This window comes from Astyanax mexicanus, chromosome 2, assembly GCF_023375975.1.
Source record: "Astyanax mexicanus isolate ESR-SI-001 chromosome 2, AstMex3_surface, whole genome shotgun sequence".
Taxonomy (NCBI): domain Eukaryota; kingdom Metazoa; phylum Chordata; class Actinopteri; order Characiformes; family Acestrorhamphidae; genus Astyanax; species Astyanax mexicanus.
The window spans coordinates 32,670,119-32,683,179 of NC_064409.1; the positions used below are offsets into that span (position 1 = coordinate 32,670,119).

General features: G+C 38.0%; 1 protein-coding gene across 1 annotated transcript in view; it reads left to right on the plus strand.

Annotated features, from left to right (window-relative positions):
* plxnb2a.1 (plexin b2a, tandem duplicate 1) overlaps positions 1 to 13,061 on the plus strand; it is a 183,416-nt gene that overhangs the window by 155,944 nt on the left and 14,411 nt on the right. Inside the window, exons 18-28 of the mRNA XM_007229723.4 lie at positions 603 to 739; positions 1,459 to 1,632; positions 4,460 to 4,571; positions 4,965 to 5,177; positions 8,627 to 8,806; positions 9,011 to 9,147; positions 9,286 to 9,386; positions 10,617 to 10,846; positions 11,369 to 11,550; positions 11,974 to 12,040; positions 12,156 to 12,302. Coding sequence (XP_007229785.3) covers positions 603 to 739; positions 1,459 to 1,632; positions 4,460 to 4,571; positions 4,965 to 5,177; positions 8,627 to 8,806; positions 9,011 to 9,147; positions 9,286 to 9,386; positions 10,617 to 10,846; positions 11,369 to 11,550; positions 11,974 to 12,040; positions 12,156 to 12,302 — 1,680 coding nt within the window. The remainder of the gene's footprint in view (positions 1 to 602; positions 740 to 1,458; positions 1,633 to 4,459; positions 4,572 to 4,964; positions 5,178 to 8,626; positions 8,807 to 9,010; positions 9,148 to 9,285; positions 9,387 to 10,616; positions 10,847 to 11,368; positions 11,551 to 11,973; positions 12,041 to 12,155; positions 12,303 to 13,061) is intronic.

The following is a 13,061-nucleotide window of genomic DNA, read 5'->3' on the forward strand; positions in this document are numbered from 1 at the left end:
TTATCCTTTATCTGCAGACACGCTGGATATGTCTAGGTATAGTAGAGGTCTAGTCCCACCCTCATCGCTATTTAATAGACAACAGATTAGATAAGATGATTAGGTGAGGATAGTGGGTAGAACGTCAAGTTTGCCAGTAATCTGTGCCTTTTTTTCTGTTTAATATTGGCTCTGCAGTAGGAGTAGCAGCACTAAAAAAAGAAAGAGCTAAAAACGTGAACCAAACCGTGGCCACATCATACCGTTGCATCCCTAGAGAATACTGTCTTTAGCTCTGCTGACAACAGATGACAGTTTTTAAACGTTGCATGTTTCCTTATTATTTGATGACAGATCCTGATCATTTTATTATTTACTACTGAAAATATAAACCTTATTGGTCCTTTAAGACTGAAAGTGTTGATCATGTGCATTTTCTCATTTTCTGCAACTTCTCCCTATCTCTCTCCCCTCTTCTCCCCAGCTGTTGTACTCTGTGTGTGAGCAGAGATGCGTGCTCTGTGATTATTTGCTGATTAAACAGATGCAAGTGAATTTTCTAGTTCGTAAGGCTGTGTATGAGTGTGAAAAGAGAGTTAGATTTGCTATGATGTTTCCTGCAGGACCCGATTCCTGAAAAAGTGCACCCCATTAGAGGACCTGCTCAAGGAGGCACAGTAATCACAATCACAGGACAATACCTGGACACTGCCAGTAAAGAAGACATTAGTGTCCAAGTGGCAGGAGTGCCCTGTGAAGTGTAAGTAACAAATGCTGCATTCAGCCTGTTTTAAAATTTCCCGTGTAATTAACTAAACACTCATTCATTAACTCTAGAAAAAAAAATCCTATTTTCATAAAAAAACACACCCACACACACACACACACACACACACACACACACACACAAACCATCTGTCTTGTCTTTATTAACTTGAGCATGTCAAATCCCCTACCATATCCACGGTTGACCATATTTAGGAGTGTGCACCATGTTGCAAATAAAGCAGCAGTATCTCAAATTTGTACCTTAAACAGATTAAAAACGACTTACTTACTCTGGGCTCAGTTCATGACTGCCTGCTCTATGTAACTTTGGTAAAGCTGCAGGAACAATACTCCAAAAACAGCACAAATCTTATGCAAATTCCTGAGAAAAATCAACTGAAAGTTATGTATCCCTCAGCTTGTCCAGAAATGCATGTGCTTTCTGGTTGGTTCAAAGTACAAATTGCACTTCCTTACTGTAGAGAGATCTCAGGTGCAAGAAATACAATTTCTAGCTAATTTATACTCAATCTGTATGAATTATAACAAGATGTTCTAAAATATTTAGCTTCACAAATCATCAGAGCAAAAGATTAATCACACAAGAACACAGTTTGAATAGCCTTCTCATTAAAGTCATTTTCATTAACAACAATTATTCTCTTTCTCTGTCTCTCTCTCTCTCTCTCTCTCTCTCTCTCTCTCTCTCAGGCTGACCTTTGGTACCACAATCACCTGTAAAACTGGTCCATATAATAAGGTTGCTGATTCTGTGAAGGTCACAGTTAAATACGGCAGTAAAACCTCTAAAGACGTGACGGAAACCTTCAGCTACGCCCCCAACCCAGAGATCATAGCCTACGTCCCTCAATCCAGCTTTATGTGGTCAGTCTGAATCTACGGCTCTCAAACCTTACAGTCCTGTGTGACTAAATATTTACTTTATTCAGATAAATACGGATAGATGTGATAAAATGTCACATTTTTGTGTTATTATGGCTTAATTCATTTAATATAACATTGCTGATATAGATAGCTAGGTTTAACCAGCTTCAGTTCAGAATGTCAGTCTACAGTTTAATCAAAACCATTCTTTGTTGGCATGAATGCTCTTCATACTAACTTGTCTAGTCATTTTATTCACATAAAGGTGCAACAGAATGCATTGACTAAGTATTTGTACCGTATTTTTCGCCCAATAAGGCGCACCGGATTATAAGGCACACTATCAATAAACGTCTATTTTCTGGTCTATTTTCATACATAAGGCGCACCGGACTATAAGTTGCATTTTATGCGACACGAGTAGTAGTAGGAACAGGGATGTCAAAAAAAAAAAAAAAAAAAAAACATTTCAGACCAGTCAGACTAGTCAAACCAGCACTGGATATTAATCTACACAGATTTTTCTCCTATAAACTGTTTATTGTGTAAGTAAATCACTTCCGTCTATTTACAGTAACCATAGATTTACTGATTTCCAAGTTAGAGCATTAGCATTAGAAGCTAACCGGTAGCGATTAGCGGCTAATGCCACCTGATAGCACTACAGGGAGGAACCCTGAGTGCTCCTGTAAGCCAGGGCGATATTAGCTAAGCGGTTCATCCAACATAGCTTATTTTAACACGGTAAACAAACAGACTATAGTCTGATACTCATCTTTGAACCGCAAAAGAGCACTTAGAACACTTAGTGTGGTTAGCGGGTGATGTAATGCTGGTCCAGCAGTGCTAGCTGGGGTTAGCAACAGGCTACAGGCCAGTAATACTCACCTCTGTTAGCATGCTAATGCTACTGGAGAAACTAAACTGAAACTCCTGTATAACGCTGTATTTCAGCAGAGTACCTTTACTGCTCCTTACTACCTGACTGGTCAAATTCATACATAAGGCACACTGACGATTTTTGGGAAAATTAAAGGATTTTAAGTGCGCCTTATTGTGTAAAAATACAGTAGTTGTTTTTTGATGTTTTAATTAAATATTCTGTAATTGGTGCAAAACAAAAGCTCCACCTTTTTACCACCTGGTTATTTTGCCTTCAAATAAAACTTGCTGATTTTCCTTTTATGATAGGCTCATGAAAAACAATCGTTTACTGTGAAATGATTTGATTACTTACCTATATATCTATCACAGAGGCATATCACCGTAGCCACATTGCATAGCAAACATTTGATAAGATTTGTATTTATCGCATTGTGAGGCACACAAAATGCACGTTGAGAGCACCCAGTGTGTCTAAACTAAAATTAAGGTGTAAAATTCAGAATATAATTGCATTTTAAACACCCATAAAATGTGGGTTTGGATATGATTAGCAAAATTCAGATTTTTCTGTGGTTTCTGGCTGTCTTTGACTATTAAGTGTGAACAAAGATGATGTTGGTCCAGGTGCTGTTTTTGCTGCTTGGGTCAGTCAGTTAGTTCAGTGTGCAACAGAACTGTATGTTTACATGTACAGATATTTATTTGCAGTGATGTTTGGGGGATAAATGTGTATCCAGAACAAAAAGCGTAGTGATAGAGATGATTTTTAACAGATCATTCCTTAGGGTCAGTGAGAATCAGCAGGCTGGACATTAGTTATGGAACAGCAGTAGACCAAGTGGAAAGCAGGGTTGCCTTTGGTCGTGTTATTTAAGATTCTGAGTTAAGAGGGGGGGGGTTCTGTGAGAAGAGGAGTCTGGGGAGAAACTGTGAGATGAACGCTCCTGGCTGTAGAACTGTAGAGTATGATCAGAGGTGCTGGAGAGCTGGAAATGAAAACACAACGTCCTATGAGGTCTGTGAGAAAGGCTTAAGTGAGTGGGTTTAGGGCTGAGGGAGGTGTTTTGTATTCTGAACTTAAGCATATGCAGAGAACTGTAGGTTTTCCCTTAATGCTGCAGTACAGCTGATTATTCCTGTTTACACATTAAAATTCAGATTATTCCATCTCATCAAAGAGAGATTTTAGGTCAGTAAGTTTTCTACAGAGCTCTTGGTCCAGATGAGTTTTATTTTTTTTTAATCAAAAATAGATTTTGCGCCAGGGTTCTTTGATAAAGACAGTGTGGTAGGTAGAAGCATGGATATAAAAAAAAAATGTTGTATCAGTTCTTTGTCTCATTAAAGGTTTGTCACATAGGAGGAAACCCTTTTGTTTATAAACAGAATGGATTAGATACTGTAGCACCAAAAACTCTGTTTAGAGTATAGGTTTATTTTGCTTTATTGAATTATATTTAGAAAATAGAGATCCAGAATTTCAGAACTGAGGCAAAATCCAAAACTTGCCATTAATATCCTTTATTTTATCAAAGAAAATGAAAAGTTAAAGAAAAGAAAAAAAAAGAAAAAAGAAGTTAAGTTGTTTAGAACACATGACAATGGCAATGTGGTGAGACTGAAATGCTTAGATCAAGTAGTTTAGATTATATATCTACAGTAGAAACCCATTTATCTGCACCTAAGGGACATTGCTGTATGTATAAACATATGGATATAGCATTTAATACGTTGCAGTAATCCTTTCAGTTATCTATAATAGATAATAACAAACTAAACTTTTTACTTGTAACCCTCCAAAAGTGTTAGAAATGGATAAAAAAGCTAGTAGTCCTTTTCACTTTAGCAGTTCAGTTGTTTGTTGTGAGTTTGTGTTTGCTTGAGTACACACCTATGCCTGGAAGCTGGTCTGACTGCATTTTTCTGTGTGTCTCATTTGCAGCGGCGGCCGGAGGATCGCAGTCCATGGTACCGGGTTTGACCTGGTTCAGAGTGCAGTCATGCGAGTGCTGCCCTCTACTGACGAGTTCAACAAGCAGTCCAGCAATGCAGAGGTGAGCCTCTTCTTTACAGATTGTGATGTAGATAAAAAAATAGCAGCAGCATTGAACTGAAATAACTGAAATGATATTCAGTTAGAGAAAAAGACATTTATCTGACTGCAAATATCATAAAAGGTCTACAGTTAAACCATGCATGCCAAATGTGAGCAAACATGCACATACATATATATTAGTATGTTAAATTCAGTATACATTGTGTGTCCAAATACACATGGCCACCCATTTTGATTATTGCATTCAGCTATTTCAAGTTTCACCCACTGATGATACAAATGTAAAAAAGTGTGCACCTATTTATCAAAAGGAAAACAGAATGTGTAATAGTGCCGAACTTTTAAAATCTAGAAAAATAGTGAAATTGTTCCCTCTCTTTCTCTCTTGTAGTTTGTGCAGGTGGCTTTTAGTAAAAACGATACAGTGCTGGTGTTCCTCTCTCCTGTGGTGAATATGACGGACCATAATCGTTCCTTTAAGACAGTCGTTCAGCTGGACAACATCAAGAAGAACCTGACTGATTTTGAGTACCATCCAGATCCTTTCTTCTCAAATCTGACCAGCCCGATGTCCATCAGTGCAAGCAGCATCATCATTGTCCATGTAATTATCTACAAGTATTCATTTGGAGTGTAACCATTGTGATGTAAAGCTTCATGCCATTCTTTTTCTGTTTAATCTTGGTGTGACAATTGGGGTGTTTTCAACAAAGGGTAGTAACAGGTTTGGAAAATTACAAATTGAAGTATCTGTTATCGTAGGAATCATGAGAGTAATGTCACATAAGGTTAGTGTCCCAAGAGCTTACTTATCCAATACTTGGTTATTTGTGGATCTTATTTTGTCTTGATTAAAACACTGAAATGATGGTGCAGTAGTAAGTTGTAGTAATATTTTAGTGCATAGCAACTATGACAAAGTTCTAGTAAGCAGATATATGTATCACAGAGAAAATGGGATTTTGAAAATTCCTCACACCATGCCCTGTGGTGAACAAAAGCATTCCAAAATTTCACACTTTTCTCCTGGATATAACTGAATAGAAGTGAATTTATTGGCTTCAATAAAGTACTTCTAAATAAACTGCAAAATTTGAAAAGGAAGGTTAGTTATGGTAGTTTAGCTGCAATATATCCATTTTTTTTTTTGCTCAGATCAGATTTAGCTATCTTGACGGTTCACATTCAGCGATGTAAGTGACCTATATCTGTGTGTAATGCATACCTGTCAAGTCTCCCGTTTTGGCCGGGAAACTACCGTATTTTACTCCTCTTTCCCGCTGTCCTCCCGTATTAGTATTTTCCCGTAAATTTCCCGTATTATATTAAAATAAAAAAATATATACCGTATTTTTCGGGCTATAAGGCGCACTTAAAATACTTATTTTTTCCCAAAAATCGTCATTGCGCCTTATAATGCAGTGCGCCTTGTGTATGGATTTTGCTTGTGTTTACTGACCTCGATTTTTATGTGGTACACGGCGCTCTGTTGTGCAGAATTCCTCACCCACGCCAGAAAAAGATCCCCCTCTTGGGCTAGCGCGCGGTTACCTTTGACTGCCGTACTGCCTCTCGGCTGTGGGTCAGGGTAGCTAGTTTCCACTGTAGCTCCGTGGCCAGAACAAGGTGCCGGTAAACTTTCCTTTCCACCCGTTCTGGGGTAATAGCACAAACTGTTTCTTTTTAGCGCCCACTTCTAAGTAAAGTTAACCTCTTAACACGCGCTGGCCCACCGGCGGGCCAGAAATATTTAATATTTCATAACTGGCTGTGTTTCTGAATAGTTATGAACAGTTACAGGTTCAATATAGACATCCAATATACCATTTTAAAGCTTAGAATCTCTGCTTTTGAGCTATTTAGCCTATTTAGCGGAATATCCTTTCAGAAAATAAACATTTAGGGCGAAATATGCCTTGGTTATGATTTTAATAATTCATAACTCTCATATTTGCGTTTATCGTTCGTCCATATTTCATCGAATGCGGTCATGTCATACACCATTCGAACCGTCTGGCTCTCCGGATTCCAGAACTGTGCTTTTACTGTAGGATGTATGTTTCATGAATTAGAGCTGCGTCAGAGCGCATGTTTCCAGTAATAATAGGCTCTCCTTTTGTCCTGGGGTAACCTCCGGTCACTGCCGCCACCCCCCGAACACACACCCGCGCTCAGCCACAGGTCCTACCTTCAAAACGCGTCCAGACTAAAGAGAATCCATCAATCCAGTCTCCTGTAATCCACAGTTATATCCAAACAGCGCTGGAAATCACTTCATCCAGAAATGAAACTTATCCAATCTTTATCTCTGTTTTAAAACCGTTTTATTCACCGAATTCGGCACAACACGCTATTATAGTCAGAAGCCTCGCGGAGTAATACGTACTTGCTGTGCTTCAACATAATATTATGGTCTGTCGGAGCGTTGTGGCTACCGTTGTCAGGAGCGTCGCGGAGTAATATGTACTTGCTGTGCTTCAACATAATATTATGGTCTGTCGGAGCGTTGCGGCTACCGTTGTCAGGAGCGTCGCGGAGTAATACGTACTTGCTGTGCTTGTTGATTTATTGCTCAGAGATGTTGTTATTTTTCACAGATATTGTGAAGGATTTATTGCTCAGAGTTATTGTTACTGATATAAATAAAGTTTCATTTAGTGCGCCTTATAATCCAGTGCGCCTTGTGTATGGACTAACACTAAAAATAGACCGTTCACTCATCTTGCGCCTTATAATACGGTGCGCCTTATAGTCCGAAAAATACGGTATTATTGAGGAGACAGGGAGCTGACTGCTCTGTGTCTCTTAACCAATCGTGCAGCCGGTTCAAGGAGAAAGTCCCGCCTTTCAGGAGAAACAGCCAATCAGCTTGCAGCTAGTCGGAGCAGCTGATGTTAAAACATATCTGGATATACAGCGATTTTTCTAAAAGAAAGGGAACGGTAGGCTAATCATGTAAACTGTGATGAGATTTTTCTGATAGCTGCTTAAAAATACTCGTCTCTGAAATAAAACACACAGATTAAACCTTTTAAAATAAAAAAAAATACAGCTTGAACTAGAAATGTTAAAAATTAACTATTAACTAATCTAAAATTAACTAAACTGATCAGGGGTGGAGTGATCAAAAGATTCAGTTTGCAGAATTTGTGCACCCTTTGTTCAATTTTAAATCCATTAAATAAATAAAAAATATATTATAAAAAAGAGTGCATTTATGCCAAAAAGACATGAAATCTTAACTTTTAAAAAAAATATTTGGAAAAGTGTTTTTAATTTGGCTGTATTAAAAGAATGACATATGTAGGAATGTCCGCAACATTTCAGATTCTGATAATCTAATTGTGTGTAAGTGGTTCACATGTCGTTATTTTAGATTTTTTTTGTAAACCTGTCTTAAAATGTAAGGGATACTGAACCTACGTTGGGCTGGTGGGACGACTTTAAGCGGACAGAGGAAAATATTCCTTATTTTTTAATCTAAAATTTGACAGGTATGGTGTAATGTGAACCAATCTGTCCTTGAAACGCCTCACATGCACACATTAATACGTGTATAAATGTCTCCTTCTTCACCAACAACAAAAACGTCATATTTGAGAGACGACTTGTAGCTTTATAAAGGGAAATGGATGTGTTAGCAGCTCATATGTGGAGCATCTTTTGCTGGAGTGAAAAGCAAGTTCATGCTCAGGTCGAGGAGGTGATAAAAGGCCAGTTTTTGCAGCTATAGCTGTACCAGTTGTGTGGGTATGAGAGAGAAGCACGTAGCTCATGCTGAAAAACAAAAAGACACATGAATTCAGATTTGACACGTATTTGCCAATCCAGTCAAATAGGAATTTCATCTGCCTTTTAAATAAACTCTTTCTGGACCTTTTAAGCTTCATATTCAATGGCTTACCTACACTTTTGATGGTGAATTAAAATGCTGAAATGAACACTCAGCTGGATAAGTGAATTAAAATGGACAGTATCTTAGAAGAGTTTTGAACTAGACAGGTGCAGAAGTCTGTGTCTGACTGTTTCTATGTTCTTATGTGTGCTCTGCAGGGTCGAGGTCTCTCTAAAGCCATGACAGCAGAAGAGGCACAAGCGTTTGTTGGAGATGCACCGTGTACAGTAAACTCCCTTCATGATGACAAGCTGATCCTGCAGGCCCCCTCCACCCCCCCTAGATCACGATCCAGACGCCAGCGCAGGGACACCAGCTCAGAGACCATGGAGCTAGTGGTGAGAGATGCTCTTCCATTAATCTAACCACCAATCTATTCTTTCTTTCTTTCTTTCTTTCTCTTTAATATTTATTTTCTATTTAATATTTATATCTTTCGTTCTCCATCAATACATCCATTAATATTTCTTTTTTCTTTTCTCCTTCTCTATTTAAATATTAAATTCTCTCTCTCTAATATTAATACTCTCTCTCTCTCTCAGGTGAAGTTTGGTCATGGAGAGTGGAATGTGGGATCTGTTCAGTATGAGAAGAAGAATGAGGTTCCTCTCTTCATCATCATCCCTGCAGTTCTCCTCCCCATGCTGTTCTTCATCGCTGTGTCTGTCTACTGCTACAGGTAAGTAAAGTCTCTGAATGCTTGATGGGAATGTTATGTTTTTTTATTTTGTAATAGTAATGTAAGAGTGAGCAGCATCTTACATTTAATAAAAAATTAAAACAAACCAAACAGAAAGATGTGTGTGTGCGTTTTCAGGAGGAAGAGTCAGCAGGCGGAGAGAGAGTATGAAAAGGTGAAGCAGCAGCTGGAGAGTCTGGAGGAGAGTGTGCGGGACCGCTGTAAAAAAGAGTTCACAGGTGGGTGGCTCCTGCATCTTCACTGAGCCTCACACACTTAGTTGAGGTCTGTGCTGCATGATCAGTAGCCATCTTACAGCAGTGACCAAACTGATGATGATGTAATCATACAGCTCTGGAAATAAATGAGATGTTTTTCCTTGATTTTATCAAAATGAAAACCTCTGAAATATAATCAGGACGATGATTGATCATAAGCCATTTTTGCACCAGGAGTGGCATAAAGTTATCCAAAAGCAGTGTGTAAGACTGGCGGAGGAAAACATGCCAAGATGCATGAAAACTGTGATTAAAAACCAGGGTTATTCCACCAAATATTGATTTCTGAACTCTTACAACTTTTTAAATATGAACTTATTTTATTTGCATTATTATTTTTTTGTTATTTCATCCATTTCTAATTTTCTGCTCTATTTTTTTTATTTAATTACTTTTTATTTAATATTTAATTAAATAAAAATGTTATCCGTTGTTTACAGAAAAAAAAAAAAGAATTTTCATTTTACTCAAACATATACCTATAAATAGCAAAATCAGAGAAACTGAAGTGGTCTCTTAATTTTTTCCAGAGCTGTATGTTCATAACTGCTCTTTTTATTTTATTTATTTTTTTTAGCTGTTCTGATAATATTTTGTAATATGACTCTTGTGGCCTTCAAACTGAAAATTGTCTAAAAAGCATTCAAAATAAAAGGCTGTCTTTTGATATAACTATACAGAACATCTGTACAGTTGTGATTTATTACAGTAAAGTTAGATGACAAGTGTTGACCAATTTTAGCATGAGCTTAGCTCTCTTAAAAAAATGCTTTGGAACAATAGGCTTAATGTTGTGTTGTGTTTTTTGTTTAAGTAGTTAAAATCCTGGTATTCATATTTTGGAAAATAGTATGTCTTATTTAACCATTGTAATTATAGCAATTTGTTTGGTGCCACACACATTTCTTGATTATTTGGCCTAAAGCAGTTGAATATAGCATCACATGTCTTTGTGTTATGGCACATAAATACTGCAGCATCTTCTTACTCTCAGAACTGCATATCCTGCATATTAGTTTCCTAAACGTTACTGAATAATTCATAATGGATTTTGAACAGTCACTTATAAAATGAGTATCTGCCAATTTAAAAGTGATACAAGTGGGATTACAGAAGATTCTCTCTTTTCAATTTATTTTCTGATCGTCAGTCAAAACAGTCTAAAGAAAGATCTTCTACTGTTTCTTACAGATCTAATGATTGAGATGGAAGACCACACCAGTGATATGAGTGAGGCTCGTATTCCGTTCCTGGACTATAAGACCTACACAGACAGAGTCTTCTTCCTGCCTTCTAAAGATGGGGCCAACGATGTCATGATCACAGGGAAACTGGATATTCCTGAGAACCGCAGGGCCATTGTGGACCAGGCCCTCAACCAGTTCTCCAATCTGCTCAACAGCAAGACGTTTCTTATCAATGTATGTCTTAATATAAATCTGTGATGCACTGTATTTGTGTTTTTTTTTGCCAAACTATTGTTTTTGTCACCATGTTTGCTTTTTAGTTAGAGAGGCAGTACAAAGTGTAGCCTGTAGGATTCCCCCAAACATATGTTTAGGGAAAGGGAACACTTGTGTTACCCCACTTTTATGGATTATTTTTTATATTTTTAAATATTTTTCATGGTTTTGAAGTTGTTTTAAAAGGTAAATTTGCTATATCTTGCTGCGTAACTTAATATGGAAATGATGTTTTCAATAGTTAGGAAAATGACGCGAAGAATGCTAATTGAAAGACAGACAGACAGACACAGATAGATGAAGTGAAGTGTTTACTTTTCTCCAAATATCTCTTATGTTGAGCATTTGGCTTTAATTTGATTATTTCAGTTTAAACGTGACCCCATGTTAAAGGAAACACTGAACCATTGGGATCAGCACTAATGTAACACAGACCTTGATACTTGCAAACATTAAATAATGCTTCTGCTCTGTCTGCAGTTCATTCGTACTCTGGAGAGCCAGCAGGAGTTCAATGCCAGAAGTAAGGTGTACTTTGCTTCACTGCTGACGGTGGCTCTGCATGGAAAGCTGGAGTACTACACAGACATCATGAGAACCCTGCTGCTGGAGCTGATGGAGGAGTACATCCACAGCAAGAACCCCAAACTGATGCTCCGCAGGTGAGGGGCTGATCACTGTTTTTCTTTTTGTTCTGTCTGGCTTTTGCTGTCTCTTCTACTATGCTGACTGTGTCACTTTTACTTACTTATACACAGTAGTGAAAGTAAATTTAATATTAGATGTATAATAAAAACACAAGCTGTTTGCACCCAGGTGTATGTAACAGTGTGTACTATTACTAAAAATATAAATATCCATTGGTCCATTAGTCATTGCATTCTGAAAATAGACCAGAAAATAGACGATTATTAATAGTGCTCCTTATAATCTGGTGTGCCTTATAGTGAGAAATATATAGTACAAAATGTGGAAGGCATTTTTAAATTTACTCTCCTTACCCAATTTCTACCAGCCATTGCTGGTTCAGATTTTGTCTTAAATAATTTAAAATTTCTGTGTAAAATTCTGTATTTGATCTGTAGGTCAGAGACAGTAGTGGAGAGGATGCTTTGTAACTGGATGTCTATATGCCTCTACCAGTTCCTCAAGGTAAGCTGACTTTAAGCTCACAGTTTGGTTCAGTCCCTTGAGCGTCCATGTTTTTCCCAGACTCAAAGCTACGTGAAGAACTTGCACATGTACATATGCACACTTCTGCTTTCAGGACTCAGCAGGTGAACCACTCTACAAGCTTTTTAAAGCTATTAAGCACCAGGTGGAGAAAGGACCAGTGGATGCTAAGATGAAGAAGGCAAAGTATACCCTGAATGACACAGGCCTGCTGGGGGATGATGTGGAGTATTTTGTCCTGGTGAGTGCACCCATTAAACCTCACTGCAACTGTTCACTGCTCATGACTGCCATATTGCAGATGTCCAGATGATTTTCTACTGATGGATTTGCCGAACAACAAAAAATACAAAATGTTTCTACAGAATTTTTCTATTTCAGTTGTATTTGAATATACAGTTATAGTGATATGTTCTGTACTTCAGAGCACCACAAGGTCATCACGTGAAGCTCCAGTTATTTCTTAGCAAGGACGTAATAGGCAGTCTTTACATTCTTTTTTTAGTTAAATTTGCCTTGTACAGGGGTTGGACAATGAAACTGAAACACCTGTCATTTTAATGTGGGAGGTTTCATGGCTAAATTGGAGCAGCCTGGTGGCCAATCCTCATTAATTGCACATTGCACCAGTAAGAGCAGAGTGTGAAGGTTCAATTAGCAGGGTAAGAGCACAGTTTTGCTCAAAATATTGTAATGCACACAACATTATGGGTGACATACTAGAATTCAAAAGAGGACAAATTGTCGGTGCACGTCTTGCTGGCACATCTGTGACCAAGACAGCAAGTCTTTGTGATGTATCAGGAGCCACGGTATCCAGGGTAATGTCAGCATACCACCAAGAAGGATGAACCACATCCAACAGGATTAACTGTGGACGCAAGAGGAAGCTGTCTGAAAGGGATGTTTGGGTGCTAACCTGGATTGTATCAAAAAAACATAAAACCACAGCTGCCCAAATCACGGCAGAATTCAATGTGCACCTCAACTCTCCTGTTTC